The sequence below is a fragment of the Papilio xuthus genome, unplaced genomic scaffold (genome assembly GCF_000836235.2).
Source record: "Papilio xuthus unplaced genomic scaffold, Pxut_1.1 DF828952.1, whole genome shotgun sequence".
In the NCBI taxonomy this organism is placed as follows: Eukaryota; Metazoa; Arthropoda; class Insecta; order Lepidoptera; family Papilionidae; genus Papilio; species Papilio xuthus.
This window is the reverse complement of record NW_013529697.1, coordinates 5,996,778-6,016,488: the sequence shown is the minus strand read 5'-3', so window position 1 is coordinate 6,016,488 and position 19,711 is coordinate 5,996,778. Positions and strand designations below refer to the sequence as shown.

The 19,711-nt window shown below is 32.0% G+C and overlaps 2 protein-coding genes across 2 annotated transcripts; one reads left to right on the top strand and one right to left on the bottom strand.

Annotated features, from left to right (window-relative positions):
• Positions 1-5,529: 5,529 nt before the first annotated feature.
• LOC106124084 (progestin and adipoQ receptor family member 3) lies at positions 5,530-15,611 on the bottom strand. Its single transcript, XM_013320546.1, has 7 exons — positions 15,257-15,611; positions 14,587-14,810; positions 12,699-12,855; positions 9,516-9,668; positions 6,574-6,762; positions 6,202-6,270; positions 5,530-6,072 (listed from the first exon to the last, which is right to left on the bottom strand). Exons 1-7 carry the CDS (start codon positions 15,326-15,328, stop codon positions 5,908-5,910), a joined length of 1,029 nt encoding a protein of 342 aa, XP_013176000.1. The 5' UTR covers positions 15,329-15,611; the 3' UTR covers positions 5,530-5,907.
• A 1,366-nt stretch (positions 15,612-16,977) lies between these two features.
• On the top strand, positions 16,978-19,711 carry eff (ubiquitin-conjugating enzyme E2 eff). Its single transcript, NM_001312256.1, is given in 5 exon segments — positions 16,978-17,188; positions 17,683-17,746; positions 18,074-18,105; positions 18,258-18,441; positions 18,518-19,711. Coding segments are annotated over 5 exon segments (444 nt in total). The 5' UTR covers positions 16,978-17,164; the 3' UTR covers positions 18,658-19,711.

Here is a 19,711-nt window from a genome sequence, read left to right as displayed (position 1 = left end):
TTTTTAAAGTAACGCCTAATATCAAAGTCAGTTTAACGAGAAATATTTTTGAAAATATTCTAAAAGACATTAATTTATCAAAAACCAGTGCATCGTCGCTAACGTACGCTGGTTATCTGAAGTAATGCTGGTGGGCCATACATCAGTTCGTTCCATTCTGATGTAAATGCGGCAGCGCGCGGCGCCCGATATTGTGCGTCCCTTCCGCAATAACAAATGTTTATTTTATACACAACGCCACTAACAATAGTGCGCAAATACCTAGACACCGTAAATGTTCGCGCGATGCGATTTAGATGGTAATGCCCCCGCAGTAATAATAACGACCGTTTGTTGTAATTTCACTGTTTATACGGATTGCGGTCCGCTTTTGTGAATTTAGGGAATATTGCACGCTTTTGTAATTTTATTTTGATATCCTATAGAATGTGAAGATGTCAATTTAATTAATTAATTGCTCATATTAAGGTTTTTTATAATTTAGAACGGAATAATTGGATTTTGTATTGTGCAGTAGTATAAGATTTATGTTATACCTAGTTGGATGTTATCCGTCTAACTTCACCCAACAAACACACAATAATTTGTGGCCTAACCTAACTAATATTATAAATGCGAATGTTTGGTTGCATGGATGGATGGATGTTTGTTTGATCTCCAGAACGGCTGCATGGATCTCGCTGAAAGGCATTGATGTAGAACATAGTCTGGAAGAACACATAGGCTACTAAGTTTTTTTTAATTCCGTGCGGACGGACTCGCGGGCGATAGCTAACATCATAAAATATTTTTAACATTAGCCACATTACATAACTTCTGTAATATTGTTACTTATTTACGTTAAATAAGTAACCACATTGTTTTATTTACTTAAAGAGTAAATCAAATACATAAGGACAGCCTGTGAAGGCAGTAAACACGAAACAAAGGGGCCGCCTACATGTTTAATTCGATATTTAAAGGTGCTTGCCTGCCCGAGGCACCTGACAGCGCTCATGCATATTCATATTGTGTGATTAATCACGCTCCAGCGTACCCCTGCCTCGAACCTCGATACCTACAAGATACACATACATACAGTCAACCTTTGTTAACTATTTATATTGCCATAAACGAATATTATTTTAAATTTTAATTTTTTTTGTAAATTTTGATTTTTTTTGTATAAACGTTACTGAATTACATAGTAACTTTACTCCAGAGAATTATATTGAATAAAATAGGTTTAGAGTTCATTTAATTTTTACAACATACATATTTATGATGTAAAATTAGGTTAGGTTTATGATGTAAAATTTTGGGTGAAATATAATTATAATCAATAATCTCTTATTTCTCAGTTTCTATTAACACCAATCCATGATGATGAAACTGTCTAACAAAACAAATACATAATATGCATATAGAAAAACGTACCCACATACATAAATACTACATAAATCCATAAATAAAAAATAGGGAGTTCTTAGATAAATTATTCTTATAAAAATAATAAATTGGAAGTTTTAATTTTATACGCCCAAAGTCTACATTATGGCAACACTACCAACAAAGCGAACAACGTTATGAAAATAAATATGTATGTATGGAGATTATTAGTAATAACATGCTAAATTTCTCCTGATTAAGATGTGCGTAAAATTTTAAATGTCAAATTTTTTAAAAGGTTTCTTTTTGTGTTAATTCCTATTAACAGATATTGTAGAAAACGAAACGCGTTTATTCGATAATTAATCAATGGAAAAACTTATTATTTTTATTTTAAATTGTTTTTCTACAATGCATGTATAGATTAAAATTAAATTTAATTCACTCATTCTAAAATTCACAAGCCAAAAAAATAAACTACTTTCACACCACAAATATCAATGTGATTTATTAATCTATTTTAATAAACGCAAAGCATACGCCGCGCGTGCCCACAATTTTTTACATTCCTTTCATAAAAAGTAGTTTACAATGTCATCTCTAAATCCGTCCATCGAATATAAAAAAAATATTAGCATACGGAATCCATATTGAAGTCGTTTCCTTTCTTGTAAGCCTACATCTGTCGGTGGGCGGATGAAACGCGAGATGCATTTGACTTTTATGCTAATTTTCCACGCGCTTTCGCGACTATTAGTAATGTTATTGCAATTTGGTTAATATGATTACACCCTTTAATACATAGTAATGAGTAAATTAATAACATTTAGTTTAAAATAAAAGTGTAATTTTGTGTGAAATTATGTTTATAAAAAGTTTCTCGAATGTTGATTACGTTGGAAATTCAAATCAAAAATGTAATTATTGGTTTGAAGTCACAAAAGAGATGAGTAGTTTTAGACATTATTAATTAAAATCCTTTGGCGCGAATGACGTGCTTTCGCTACAAAGTCCAGTGTCATAATAATTCGTGAGGGGACACAAACGTCGACATTTTAATAAGGCTAGTGTTGGGTCAATATTAGCACATTTTCTTCTTTCACAAATCTTCTTCCTAACAGAAGCAAACATCAACCAAGTACGTAATGTTTATTTAACTTTTTTTATCTAGTTGTTGCTTAGCAGCATATGTCTACTGATTACCCATCGCCGTCAATCATAAGTAACATGTTGCCATGTGAAAAATTAAGTGAATTCCGTGGAGTGACAAATTACGCGGGTCAGGGGAGCAAGGGGGAGGGGGGAGGCGCGTGCCGCGGTCTCGCGGGACCGCTGACGGATTGCGGGCCGATTGCCAGTGACGCTGACGCCCCGATATTCCCCCCTATCGTCAGCAGACGCTTGACGCTGTGATGTCGACTGCCCGATGACAGTGATGTGACTCCTGACATATAGTGGAAATATTATCTTAAAATTCATATTCCGTGAATAATAAAATGATCCAAATTGATGCAGGAATTGGAAAACTAAAAAAAAATGTCAAATGATCTTACCACTACATGCTTTTAGCTTGGGTAATCAAATGTGATTAGGTTGAACTGGTTTGTATTTAGAAAACTATTGCTCATATTATTTAAAAACATAACAGTTGGTTCTTAAAACCTTATAACCCCTTTAAACAACTTATATCTAAGCTACAACTATGTAATCCAGCAAAAGCACACACAAAAAGCGTATGCGTATACAAAAACAAACATTTTTCATCTATTAAAAGTGCAAACAGAATGTTTGTACATTTTTTTTCATTTACTCGTAACCGTTGGGGCGCAAAAAGGTAAGTGATCGCGGCATATTTTTCAGTGTGAGCAAACACACTCTCCATTCATCGGCACAATGAAAATATTGGCCATTTATCTTTCCGTTTTTCCGGCGGACCTGTCGCGGCGGGCCTGTCGCCGCCGGACCTGTCGCCGGCGGGCCTGTCGTGCCCGCACATCGTCTGCTGTATGCATTGTCCGTGTGCAATGTCAATGGAATTCATTTATCGCGTTCGCTGATATGTGAAATCACTATTTCGTTTTGATGCCCGTTGATCCTTTCCAATTTTATTGTTTTTGCAGTGCAATGGGTAGGTAAATGTATTTTTCCCTCGCTTCGTGTCACGAATGGCGTATTGTCGCATTATGGAGACAGCAATCGTAGTGTTTATTGTTTTTCAGTAAATAATACGTTCATAAGAAAATATACAATATGCAATAATATGGTAAATTAAACGCCATTTATGAAGAGGTTGCAATTCCTAATCCTTTATTACCACCTATTTACCTGCTTGGCTTTTCTTAAATAATGTTTACAAATTAATCAAAACCACTTAACGATAAAAATCATAGTTTCGTGATAAATATTTTTCTTAAATAAGTAAATACGCATTTTTTGAATTATTAACACCTAGGTATCTGTTTATTCCAATAGATAGATACATAAATGGAACTTCTTTAATAACATTTCAATTGTAGCTTTGTAAGATTGTCGAGGTCGTAAAAATTCTATTTAAAGATTTCAAGTAAAAGTATTTTATCACAATTTAAAAAATCAGTGTAAAAATTAGTAACGCCATCTATTATCGGATAGCAAAAGCATTTACTTTTCATCGGTAGATGTCGCTTTTAAATGTTTTTTTCGTTTACGTCACCACTTGGATTTTAGTTATAAAAATTATATTTAAATTACAATGCCTTGAAATTTTTTGGTACGTAAATAATTCAATAAAACAATTAGAAATATAAATAAAAATAATTCATTGTATCAAAAATATTTATTACCTCCACATTAGACCCCGACAATAACCCATAAACATAAAATACAAAAATAACAAAAATACAAGTAAAAAAAAATAGAAATCACAGACATCAGTTAAATACTAAAGAGTAAATATGATTAGGAACAGAAGGAATGTTTTACTGAGCATAATATTAAAAACCTAATATAATGCAGAACATTTCTAATATTTATTTCATTTACTTTGAAAATGACAAAATGTGAATATTGACACATTTGTCATAGATTTTCTAACAGATCTTTTATGAAAACTGGTTAGGTTACCCGCCTTGTTTAATTGAGCAATTTTATTCAGCAATAATATTTCTTATATATTCATCAGACATTTACACACACAAATCAATAGACAGGACATTACGAACCTAACCATACGCTCATAAAGTCATTCATTTTCCAAGCAGTTGCTCCTTGGTGTGCCAACTGGACACAGATTGTTTCGCAAGTGTCGCGTTGAAGGGGGAGACTATAAGGAGATTCTCAAAAACTCTACGGCTGGTAGAATTTTAGTTGTCAAGTTTGACATTTGTGACAGATGACGGTACTGACGATTAAAGCAAATCCGGACAAAGCCATGTACCATTGCTTTGTCCGGCTTTCATTTATCTGGTGCGTCTGACGCTGGCCAGACGCGTACCTGTTAACACAAATATTTATAGGAAACTGCGAGGCTAAACAGAGTGCATTTCTTCATTCGAAGCGATTCTATAGCGAACTTCAAAAATGTATAGAATTGACACGCGACATTCACGTGACTTATCGAAAGTTATTGTCAGTTTTATATATTTTTGAAGTTAGCTATGGAAGCTTCGGAGCGAATGCATTTTTAGCTGCTCTTGTAATGTCCGTTCTAAAAATATTATTATATTTAAATCTCTTGTAAATGGTATGGTGAATACATGTAAACAATTGTCATGTAAATTATTCGTATGTTGTCATGTTCACGCTAATATTTTGTATACACATGTCTTTTAAAATTTCACTAATTTACCTATGGTTTCTGAGAACAATCTCTGTATAAACCTTATCGTCATCCCTGTCATTATCTTTGACTTTAACAGAGGTAATAAGTTTTAAACGGATATTTAGGTCTCAGAAACCTACGATTAATAAAATAATACGCTTTAGAGATATATAAATACTTTGTCTTTTTACCATAGTATTAATATAAGGCCATTTTTTGGACATTTCATTTTCAAATATTATATCACAAATAGCAATGACAATTAAAAATATTTATAACATAAAATTTATATTCGTAAAATAATATCCTTAATTTATTTGCATTGTTTGATATTTTGAGCAGATCATTATAATAAGTTTAAAAACAATATTCAGTTCAGATATAAAAAGAATTATCTTCAACGCTTCTGATATTAATATATCTTTAAAATTGATTTCCAGCTTTCTTAGAACTTAAAACCCATTTCCACTAACCTACTAGCGGAGTTACTTCAGTCTTTGCCAGCAGAATGAAATTTGTATGGCATTATGACAACTCCAGTAAATGTAAACACAATCACTCCTAGAAATGGTTAGTGGAAAAGGGGTCTAAAATTACTACTTCATATTTTATATAACAAGTTCACCAATTAATGGGGCATACCAAGCACCATTGGTATAAAAATCCAAAAGGACTAAGGCACTCAGATTGGCCAATGACACCTGGTCTTCAATTGATTCCTAACAAATATTAAACAGTTGTTAGAAAATCCGCATGGTGTTAGCGCATCCGTGGTTCATCCTATACTGGACGTAAATCATAGCCGAATTGTGCCAGTAGTACAATGCACCTAGTACTAAAACATGCCACCATTGGTGTGAATGGCCGATGTAGTCTACCTTACCAGGGAACCACCGCTCTGGGACCTGTCAAACAAAATATTAATTATTTTCTCTTAAAGAACTGTACATTTGACTATCACATTTTTCTAATATAAAGCCATCTCCCTCATTCTCTCTGGAAAATCTGAGAGAGAAATCATAATGATAGCTTACCTTAAAGGCGTAAATTGCAAAAGCAGTGCCACTGATAACATACATTCCGATCACTCTTGGGAAGAACATCTGAAAGTAAAACAATAAAATATTTACGAGACATCAACATAATTACCCAAAAGAACCTTACGAAAATGAACTCCCTATTGTTTATTTTTTTTTAAGTCGTATGTCATTACTTAATCTTTGAAACATTCTCAAAGAGTTTATTAGCCTTCTAATCGATATTTAATCTTTGACCAAACTTCACCCACCATTGCCAACATTTTAAAATGACACAACTTTAAATCAACTCTAAAAGCAATGGTACAAGGCTGACAATACAATAACAAAAAGTACGTAACAAAGGTATTTAACTATAAACCAGCTAACCTGAACCATTGGATTATCGAATCCCCCCATAACGTAGGTCCAGTGTAAAGTGGGCAGGACGCCATACGCCGCCCAGCCGATGAAGACGCACATCTTGACCGCATAGGGCACGTTGAATCGCGGAATTTGCAGCGCCATCGCCACACCAAATATCACAGTTACTGTCAGCATGTAGAATGTTTTTAACTCCTGGAAACAATAAAAAACGAATAAAGTTTATTTATAAATTACAACAGACATACAGATTACGGATTTCCTTTGAGGCACGGTCTTGACAAACGTCTCCTGTCTCTTTCACATGCATGTGTGAAAGAGACAGGAGATGTGTGGTTCGCGTGATGTTACTCCAGACCTTATTTAGTATGTATTTATGTTTACTAAGCATTAAAAATATTATAAATTTTAGACGTTCAAATTATGTCTTGTTTGTCAATTTTTTAAGATACGTAAAGTTGACAAGTCATTCAACTAATTTTTCGGTAACATAGTCAAATGTAATCGTATTAAACATGCGTGCGTCATTACACTATAAATTACTAAAAAAAAACTTTAATTTATTTCACTAGCTTAGATTCTTCGTGACCAATCCAATAAAATAATGAAGGTCCATAAATCTCGGAGACACGGTGACGTCAATTATATTTTTACATCGTCGTGCTACACTTTATTTTCGAAAAAATTGTATCCAACCTTTTACTCAGAGAACATTGTAACATTCAAGCAAGAAACATATCAGTAACGACTCCTCTGTTTGAAGATTTTTTTCGAAAATCTATCAGTTGCGAAATGAGAGAAAAGGATAGTATGAAGGTGTGAAATATTTAAATATTCTCGTAGCATTTTAACTTCTCCAACATATATAGGATGTATTGCGAAGTACTATAATTGACCTTGCCCTAATACCAGGTCAAGTTGAGGCACGTGGCATTGCGGGGACGATGCGGAATGCAAATCAATACGCTGGCAACACTTTGGAAGCTTCCAGAAGGTCATTATGTCACGCATACTGATATATTGCTAAAGGATCGTACATCAGAATTTCTAATTGTCATTGATTTGAAGTCGAAATAAAAAAATCGAACGTTTACTAACAAACGGTTACAACATTCTAGCTCTAGGAGGTCACAATTATTCCCGCCAAAAACAATGATAAGGGATCGTACCCATACTACGTGACCCGTTTAGGGGGGGAGGGATCGGAGTCTTTAAAATACTACGGTCAGTCACAGGAGCGGGGGGGGGCTCAGATTTTTGTCATAATACATAATTCACTAGTAATTTAAGTATGCATGCAGTCTTATGCTATAAAGAAGAGTATGAGCCAAATTATTTTTCTTTTTCTATTTTTGCCTGTGAAATGATTAAAAATCATAATTATGAATTAAACGTAAAAACTAAAGAGGGAGGGGTCCTGGCATGTGTAGTGGTCACCGAGGGGAGTGAGGGGTCGAATGAACTAAAAAAAAGGTCACGTAGTATGGGTATGTTCCCTAAGTTTTGCTATAAAAAAAACTAACGTAATCTAAATTAATGCTATAGATGCAAACTAGAGAAACAATACAAAATAAGATGTTATCGAACGCAGTAGAGTGAAATAATTGTAATCATAATAACACTTTCACCTCCAACACAAAATAATCTTTTGCTACTTTCCAATTACAACAAATCAATTTAAAACTCGGAAGAGATCATATGAATAAGATTGTAGGTCAAATAGAAAGTGTGTTTTCGCACCAATCATATCACGTTCATAACAAAATGTATTCTTAAATTTTTTAAATACCAAAAATATTATAAAAATAAACAACAAACTAATTTTCAACATAACCTTGTCCATAATTATTTATGATACAATCATGATTAGATATGATTTTAAATATATCACTATTTTTTCATATTTATGAAGGACAACTCCACAACAATCAAATATGAAGGACAACGCACAAAATCTTGATTAGAATATTTTCGTCTTTTATGTTAAACAATGTATCAAATAATTAGGGATAACCATATAACTTTAAATTTTAAAATGTCAAAAACTTGATTTGGATATTTTAACTTTATCAATGAATAATCATCATCATCATCAGCTTATTATACGTCCCCACCGAGAGGCTCAGAGCCTACCCTAAGTTAACGGTGATTAGGCCATAGTCAACCACTCTGGCCAAGTGCGGATTGGTTGACTTCACACATATCTTTGAATTTCTGAACGTTTCTGAACGTCGGATAAATGTACATATGTAAATCGGATATCGAAAAATACATTGGTTCATGGCGGGATTCGAACACAGGACCTGCAGATTGTAAGTCAAGTGCTTAACCCCTGAGCCACGGACGCTCAAATCAATGAATCCGAACATCATAAATTAAAAAAAAAATTATTCCAACAGACAAAATAACCACTTCTATTGTGACATTTACCTATTAATTTCAGAAATTTAAAAACAATGCGTTAGTATATTTAGCATCCATTTTCATAAGAAATTTTTGATGTACACTTGAACAATATTTATTCAAATATTCACGCGAATTGGTAATTAATACGTAAATACAGGTTCAGACAAGTTAGGAACGACCGTGGAATAAACTTGATGCCATTATAATATTTACAAGGCAAATTAATTCTTATTGTTTTGAGCATAAAGTTCATTATTAAAAAACTTCTTTTAGTTATTAAAAAAAAACAACAATATTAATTATTACTTTATATAAGGTCGGTTACATTTTTGTCAATTACCGTGAGTTGCTGGTTACACAATCCATATTAAAACATATTTTTATCTCTGTTTAGTCAAAGATAATGAGAGAGATGACGATATATTTTATACAGAGATTTTCGTCTCTGAAACCAACGGTTAAAGCACTCACGGTAAACAAAGGACCAGAGACAAATATTCTATATTTTTTCCTTAGTAAAATTTGTTGAAAAATATACTTACGTGGTGACACCAAAATGCGTAGTATACGCCGGATGTGTAAATAGCAAGCAATGAGAGCGCTATGCCGAATAGGTCATACATGAGGAACGTGTTGTAATCAGACTCGGAGCGGCACGAGAAAGTGTGGTACAGAGCGGACAGCGCCATGCAAACCTGAAATTATATATAAATCATGTACGGAATTTTATATAAGTAATTTCTTGGGGATTTAATTTAGTCTGGATGTGATCTACTGTAGTTTTTGATTCGATTCTTTCTCTGTGACATGAGTAAGACTCTCAAAAGATATATGAAATGCTCTTTCTTTGCTGTGCATATTATTTGATATCATCGTCTTTAAGCACAGTGAATTTAGTTATAAATTAAAGTTAAACGAATTCTAAGTATTAGTGTATATTAGAGATAGAAGTAGGAAATCAACCAAAATCTACAAAACGACTTATTTGGTGAATTTTTTTCTTACTTGACCATCTACTTAAGCCATTTAATACAATTTTCAAGGCATATTCGCAGCTTCTAGTCAAAGACCTTGAGTATATAATAAATTACGGTATTTTTTATTTCTCAAACTAAAACTGTTGGACGATAAACATCAAATTTGAAGTAACACGGAACAGGTAAAAAATCGACTTGTTAATTTTTTACACAAAACTTTAGGTCAATCACATCAGAGCCACATTAAATTATTCTTTGCTTGCGTCAATGAATAGCATCCCATATGTTATAATAATAATAAACCATAAACTATATTTAACAGTTTAAAAAGATATAATACAGATGAAAAAAATCTTTGTCAAACAAAGATTAATAATGTTTATTTTTTCTTCAAATCTTAACTTATTATATTTTTTTAATCATCTTGATAAAGTAGCGTTAACCGGTCAATAAACACAGTTATAACAGTAAGGTAGTATTTGGCCGTTATCTGACTTCAATAGTTGCGTAGAGTATGTCCTAAAAATCTTTTACAAAACTACGCTAAAACGGTTTTATTCCGTACGTTAAACCATTGATGGAAAAACATGGTCATAATTACTTTAATTGCTACTCGAGGTTACAATATAGGTAAGTTATATTGTTTCCTTCAGTTTTTGTTACTGGCATTTATTTAAAAGATTAAATTAAAAAACAAAAACGAGATTAATATTCCTATAATTACTGGCTGTAAGTTGAATTCCATTGCCATTAAAAGCAAACTTATATGACTTACTTTTACTACACGTAGTAAAGGCTATTGGTAATAAAATTCTATGTAATTAGTGTCCACCACAACTTGAACAAAACACTTACAAAGTTGTACAATGGAAACATACACAACTTTCCTATAGCTTCTTTTTTGCTGATTCGTGACTGTACATTTATTACAAGTGTTTATAGCTTGAGATTGACAACGGATACTAACTTTCATCACTCGCCACATCTATAGCTTTCACTCATCACAGACACGCAAATACAATATACCTACACACTATAAATGCAGAGCTTCGACAATTATAAGATTTTTTAAATGCGAATGTTTAGATGGATGGATGTTTGTTTCAAGGTATCTCTGGAACGACTCAATGGATCTTGCTGAAATTTGGCATAAATGTATATCATAGTCTAGAAGAACACAAAGGCTACTCATTTTTATTTTTTTAATTCCACGCGGAAGGAATCGCAGGTGACAAATTGTTTACTATAAAAATGCAAAAGCAAACAAACTAAACTACACTTTTAATCAAATTAATTTAATTTTAATTTATCAAGAGTAGTAATAAAACATTACAAAAAATAATTGTTACTTAATAACATTTGTCACCGTTATTATACTTTTGTACGCAATTAAATTGTAATTTTATACTGGATCGTGGTTCAAGCCAGCAATTGATGCAATAGTATCAAGATACCCGACGTTAATTAAGGTGGTTAGTACCAGAGCGTTTACTTTGGATTCATTCATACTTTTAAAAGCACAGCATCTTAAGTCTTGATTTGATATAAACTGTATAAGGCTCGTAGGTTATTTACTATTGTCTATGGATCTATTCAGCTCAGAAAGTGGAATCGGATGAGAAAAGTAAGAAGTGGTTTTTAATCTTACGGTTAGTACAAAAATCAAGGTCAAACTATCTAGCAAATGACTATAAGAATGAAAGTTTCAAGTCCTAAATACCTTTAGTCTTAAGTAAATAAAACTGTTTTGACATTTGCGAAGATTGGCAATAAGTTTTTGTCGTTTTTTCAACGCGTAACTTTCACTAAATCATCTGAGGAACGGGCGGGTCATCTGCGCATGCGCAGTGGGCACTTTCGTTACTTCCACCAATGAGGCTGCACGTACATTTCGTAATGCATCTCAAGGAAATAATGACACTTCGTGCCGAAGTCGAGACGGAGAAATCATTACCGTACATAGCTCGAGCATGCTAAGATATTGCGTATATGTAGGAATGTTAGCCTACATTATTTATTTTATTACATAAGTACATAGCCTAAGTAATTATAGTATTAAGAACAGCGAAGAATGGTCAAAAATACATATCTATGTTATATTCTATACTTCACATAAAATCAATTATTGAACCTCGTTAGAATTATGAAATTAACTTGAGATTAGATTAAGGGACATAACATGTTAGTAAACATTACATAAGGCACTACTTGAAGGCAAACAACTAATCAACCGGAAGGAATAACCGGAAGATAAAACCGGAAACTATATGACCGCAAAACATAAATTTAAATATCATTATATAACCAGTATGTGCATCTTCAATATTAAATTCATAACCTTGGTATGCGATACAATTAGTTACATTTTATAAAATTCGTTGTTTCAGTCGAAAATAATTTAAAACACCAATATTTTAATTTGTAAATCGTTAATATTTATATACTCCCGCGACTCTGTCCGCGCTGAATTAAAAAAAAAAACATAATTAGTAGCCTATAGGTTCTTCCAGGCTATGTTTTTTATAAATGCTAAATTTCATCGAGATCCGTTCAGCCGTTCTGGACATACCTTCAAACAAACATACATCAACCCATCTAAACTTTCGCATTTATAATATTAATAAGAAGTAAGATTTATATTTTTTAATTTTATTTTTCTTGGCCAGATATTTGAAAATCGACGTGACATCAAAATTATTACACTCCGTTAACACCCTAATGAAACATATGCAAGTGTGTGATACTTACCAAAAAACAGGAGAACAAAATCGCTGCAACTGTCTTGTCGGTTAGGGTGGCATGAATATTTATGATGACAAGGTCGTTGATTGTTAGGAAGAGCAGGAGAAAGAAACCAAAGATATGTGTCCATATGTTCATGGTTTCATTCGTCCACCAGAATATGCTAAAACAAATTTCTTTATTAATACGTATTAAGATTACGATAGGGTTGTTTAACACACTCCATGCGTACGTAAGTGAATTCATGCGAGTAAATAGCAATTAAAGTGTTAAGTTCTAAAAAATGTTTTTGCATTATTAATGACGTCACGTAAAGGAGTGGATACATTGAAAAATTTCAACAAAAACAAAACGTATGAAATTCACGAGCGTGATTGAGTATTTTAATGGTTTATATGCCCAATAATTACATATCAATACTTTTTTAGTCTTATCGCTAAAGAAAAAATTACATAACTCTGAAATTATCGTTTACCCAATATACCTTAAATGTGGAATTAATTATATGTCTGCGCTACTTAAGGTTAAATATAATTTATACTCAAATTGGAATATTTTCTTGTGACCCTCTTCAAGGCCCAGTCTGCGATTCACGGAACTACGAGTCGACTTAAATTTACATGTACATATTTTCAATAGTTAATTAACCCTTATTGTGGCAAGATTTCTTTTTTGAAGAAAAGCAAAAAATACCCAAAACCAAAAATAAGTTTAATAAAACTTAGTTAAAAATTATTTTATAGTGATCGTATATTTTTATAGAGTTGTATGTATGGTATACTATACAAAATGAACATAAGGGTTAATAATAAATTGAAAAAACAAAACCCGATTAACAATGATAACCATGAAAGAATAAGAATCAAATAAAATCTCACTCTTGAAAATCATCCATGCTGTTTACGCAAGAGAACACAATGGAACAGACATACATTCAACCCATACAAACATTTTCGCGAAAAACGAAATTAAACAACCACAAACATCCCTGTTGCAACCGAACGGCAAACACAGGCATGACCATAAAAACTAAGATTGTGTTTCAACTACATTTTAGAACATATGATAATGTCAACCTTTTTATCGCACGCCGATATTTTACCAGAATATCAATCATGGCTGTCAAAGGGTTAAAACCCGCGTTTAACTAAACTGTGTCGTAACTGGATTTTTAGAGTAATAAAGTAATTGTTCTTAGATGTTTGTATTAACAAATAAAGTATGAAAATACATTATAATAACACAAAATAAAAACACAAGAATAACTTGCTGTATTCAAGAACAAATAAATGGATTTAACCTTAAGAAAGCTACGTTGTTTACGGAAATGCGACTATACGTAATATTATAGACGCGTTAAATTAATATCTAGGTCATAATAGCTTATTTTTATTAAAGTCATTAATATGTTATAAAAAGGATATGGCATTACTTGAAAATTTTAACTTTTTTTAGCAAATTTATGTGCAATTTTTTCTTAATATAGCAACAAAATAATATACTAATAGCTACGGAACTAATAGGAACTGGATCCCATGTAAACATGTTTAAACTTCGGTCAAAATGATTGTAAATCAATTATAAACTCAATGAATTTCACAATATCATTATTTGCAGCAATGTTACACTCCAATTGGAATGGTTTACAATCACTTACAACACAATAATCTATATTCATCTGTAACAGTTTTGTTAGTGAATGTACTTTTATTGATAGATAAACAAGAACAATGTATTGAACTACTATATAAATGTAAAGTTTTTTTTTTTATAATTTAATCTTCTTAATAAAATATTTTTTTTCACAAACCATATATGTAATACATTTATATTTAAAAAAAATGGTAAAATAAATTGTTATAACTATTTATTTTGAAATTAATAAAAGACTTACCTCTCCCAGCATAATTTAGTAGGTAGTAACTTCCGATATCCATCTCTGATAAAAGGGTTGTGCTGCAAATATACTGGAGCTTCTTCATATTTTAAGAGCTGTCTGTAGTTTATATACAAAATATCTTCCTTAGTTATATTGTTATTGTCTTCTAGTCTTTTCCCTCTACGAAGTAGCGTGGTGCTGCTGCAGTAGTCTTTTTCCATTATGCATTCTTCTTCCACCTTACAAAAGTAAACAGGACTATGTGGTATATTTGAATAGGCACTGTACATAACAATTTGCAAATACAAAACTGAAATATTCTCACTATACACAAAGTGGAACTACATACAAACCTTTCTACTAGTATAATATTTTCTCTCATAAAGAGCAACAAAATTATGTGACAGAACCTTTGTTAATGAAAATGTGTCAAAATCATTAGTTATTAATAAAGGTTTTAATGTGAAATATATTTAAACATATTTCATAAAATTTGGTCATTTTACCCATAAAATCAATTTACGATCAACACCTCATACTGGTTAATACAATGTTACAATTTTCTAGCTTGTGTAATTAGTTAAAAATAATTAAAACAGATATAATATATTTTTTTTTAATTTATGTCATAAACTGGTCTCAAAATCTCTTGAAAATAGGCATTAGGCAATAAAATAATACTTACTTTCTCAATTGGCATAAACTGGAGAGTTTCTGCATGGCATTCACTTACTTTTCTTGTCATCGTTATAGTCATGGTGTAAGTATATTAGTTGTGTAGATTCAAGAATGTTGTATGAAATGCTAACTTTATAAATAATTTATTCACAATTCAATTCCTAACAGTTCGACTTCAATTGATACTGCGTTTATTTATAATTTATCACTACCTAGTATCAACAATAATAAATTAATTAATAGTAATATAACCGAAAAAACACTGCGGCACACACACCCTACACATTTGGGACTAAATTAAAGACTAAAAGGTTTTGTTTAGTTTGGTTTTTGTTGGCAATGATATTTGGTCATCAACTCAAACTCAATGTGAATCTGTCAAGTCAACTGTCAATGTCAACTACACGAATGACGTGTGATTTTTTTTTAATTTTATGACCTGGTAACATAGACCTTTAGTTCACATCTTATTTAATGTCGTGTGATGACTGTCAAGTGTCAAAGAGTAAAAGGCTTGTTTGGTATCTTTTCAAAACGATTATAGTATTTTAATAACCTTATTAGCGCTCATTTGCGATAATTTATTAAACTTAAAAATAAATTGACTGTATAAAGAATTAAGAGAATTTGAAGTTCCTACCTATTCTAACCCCAAAGTATTACTATTCTACGAAGTATGAAAAAATACTATCTTTTACAACTTTCCAAAGTAGCTTATAACAATCTTCTTATATGATAGAGGCAAGTATTATAGTTTTTAGATATCTTGGCGACATTAACTTCGTGCCAGTCGCTGCGACAAAACCCAATTTTAGGTAGTAGTAGCGGAGCGTAGTGAGATGGGCACTGCGCAGCGCGCCGTTGATCTTGGTCCGCCTAGATATATGAAAAGAAAATAAGTATAATACTTTAATGCGGACATCAGACATTTATATGTTTGAATATTTTATATTTAATGGTTTAGTCCAGGCACTTTTAAGTCATGCTACAAAAGTACGCTAATGCAAATAACCTGTAGCTAACGACATTTTATATTTAATAGTGATACTTTAACTTTAACACAAACTTTAACGTTAAAAGTATCACTTCTTTAGTACAACTTTTACTTATATAAGAAATAATGAGATTTAAAATTAATATCATCATCGTCAAAACTTAGTTATTTTTAAATTTATATAATGTTATATATTCCATGTATTTATTTAATTATTTATAAGTTTGAATATTGTAGGTTATATAAAATATTACATAAGATATTTTCCAAATAGTGTAAATTCCTATATACACCTGTGAAAGTTTCAAATTGCAGGAATGTGACGAATGAAAATAGCTACTACTCTACAACTACTGCATCCAAAAATAGCGCCGACAATTCCCAAGAGTCGTCACTTCCGAAAAATAGGTGTTGCTACTTTAAGCTTGTAAATCGTATCAATTACAGTTGTATTTTAAGAACAAGTAAATAATATATAAATATGATTTATTTAAAGTAACTAAACAATTATAACTACTTCTACAGCCTTTTTTGGACACTATATAGCAGATGCTGAAAAATATTATAATTTAAAAAATATGTATGCTACAAATTTTATACACAGCAGATAAAATGAACGCTCCTTGCAAATCGTCGATTTTCCTGTTTGCTGTTCTCCATTCGCCGCGAGTGCGTTAATTTTGTTAGAACTTGCGCTCTGTCCTAATTCTTATTATTTATTAATATTAGTTATTATTATTTTTTATTTAAGTATTTAAAGTTTTACTCGAATTGTTATTATTTCAATATTACTACATAAAACGACTAAGAAGTACTTTTGCGTTTAGACGGGAGCCATCTTGCAATCTCTAATCAAAGGTCCTTGGCTCACAGTTTCGTTGTCTGGTTGAAAGTCAGTTTATTCCATCATATTATAATCAAATGGCGTTAAAACGAATTAATAGGGTACGTACAGCTATATTTTATCTTTATTTCAAAGATTACTGTTAAAATAATAAAGTGCTATAAATTTTTAACATAGTTCGTAGTGAATGTTTCGTCATTGTGAATACCTATTAGGTATCGAAATTTCTTCTGGATAATTCTGAGTGTGTGATTTTTCTAAATTCTATTGTTACTGTAATTATATTTAGATTTCGTATCTTGAGTAAGAAAAAATGATTTTACTGGTTAACTTTGATGACAATTTTATGCACACGGCGAACATAAAATGTCGGAATTATGTGCCAATTTTGAGGTTTTCTTGTCATGTTTCCGAGACTTACCATGATTGAAGCTAAAAAGCTAAGTTCTTGTGTAGGAAATATTATTTCGGAATTTAAATTTCACTATTTTTAAAGTGTAATGCATTACAACGCTGATTTTGCAAGTGATGATGTGTTTGACTTATCTCGTATTGTGTTTCCTGCTTTGTATGTAGATGTTATTTCCGTTTCCAGGAATTACAAGACCTGGGCAGAGATCCACCAGCACAATGTTCGGCAGGACCACACGGGGAAGATCGTAAGTGTATTGATTTTTTATTTTATCACACCACTTTGTGACTCATTTACAAAGTAGGGACAAAACAGTAATCTTTCGAAAAGGATACTATTGCTTCATATCCATCTTTGTTCAAAGAGAAATATCGATTTTTTTAAGAAGGTAGAAATGGAAGGATAAATACAATCAGCTGTTTCTTTTGTACCCAAAGAAAAGCATTATTGTTTTATATCTTTCTGCTGAAACTGATTTGCCTATGTTTAAGTCAGATGAGTTTAAATATGTTATAAAAACCCTAAGAATGATATATGTATGTTTTATAATGTTATTATATTTTCTCTTTTTCAGTATTCCATTGGCAAGCCACAATTATGGGTCCAGTAAGTTTTTTTTTTATTAAATATAAATATTAAATGCATAACAATGCTGTTTATAAATCAATAAGTTATTGCCATTACTTCTTATGAGAACAAAAGTAAGGAAAGTGCTATTTTGTTTTTATTATAGTTCAATGTAAACTTGTATTTTCCAGGTCGACAGTCCTTACCAAGGAGGTGTCTTCTTCCTAACTATACATTTCCCTACAGACTACCCATTCAAACCACCTAAAGTTGCATTCACAACGCGTATTTACCATCCCAATATAAATAGTAACGGGTCAATCTGTCTTGACATTCTACGTGCACAATGGTCACCTGCACTTACCATATCCAAAGGTACCTGACTCCACCTTCTTAACAATTGTTATTTTTATAAATGTTTTATAATAACTCAACTTTTTTTGTTTTCCAGTGTTGCTTTCAATCTGCTCATTGTTATGCGATCCAAACCCTGATGATCCACTGGTGCCAGAAATTGCTAGGATCTACAAAACCGACAGAGAAAAGTACAATGAATTAGCCCGTGAGTGGACAAGGAAATATGCCATGTGATGAGTCAATTGTGACATTTGCAAACATATACACACACATCGCCACAGCCCGGGCTCTAACCCCTTTCTAAGTTCCCGCTCCCCACTCCCACTTAGTATAAAATCTCAATAAAATACCCAAAATTAATTAAAATTGTATAAAACACTATTGGTCATCTGTAGAGTTTGCAAGGTTTGTTGTCATCTCCAATAATTTTAATGTGCAACTCATCACATCAAAGTTAATTGTGTGCAAGAGGCGTTTTCTATGATGGCAAAATTGTTTTGTTAGCATCATCACTCATTTAGTTGAAGTTTTGATTATTAGTTAAATTTATATAACTTGAATTTATGTATTCCTAAAAGAATTTGTACTTTAACTAGAACTAAATTGCATTGTGAAACTGTACAATAGCATGTGTTTAGGATATGGAGCGTTCCTTGCTTGTCACTTATCTGGTTCACTTAAGATTTTGTCAATGTATTGTAAGCAAAGCTCATGATAAGAACATTCTGGTAATGTATGTAAATGGTACAACATAATGAGCTTCTCGACGGTGTTGAGTGAGTGGATTTTTTTTACTAGTAAAGCATCTCGTTTAAGTTAGTGAATGTAGCTCGCTACACAACAGACTGACATTGGCTGAGTGGTCAGTTTTCTTTCATCCACAATATCGTGAGTATCGACGAAAACGCTCCAATAGGGCCGAGATTCAGTATAAATTACAGTGTATCTCATAAGATAATAAGTTTAATCTAGACATTTTTTTTTTCAATATGGCGATCTTTATAATTATAATTTTATCTAATATATATTGTGGTTGTAAGGATACTTGCGTTGTGATTTCCTCTCCAAATTCTCCTTTCCACATTACCATCCTTTTAATCCATTTTAATATTAGCAGTATGGCAAACTGACTTAGCATGTTGGCACAAGTGGCAGGACATGTGTGTTACAGCTGCCAGGAGCAAACTCACTTGGCTAACACTGGGAGAGAGCAAAGTTAAAGCTTTTGAATTGTAATCAACAGACAAGATGTATTTTAGCTTCACTAAATTGTAAGAAAACAATAAAT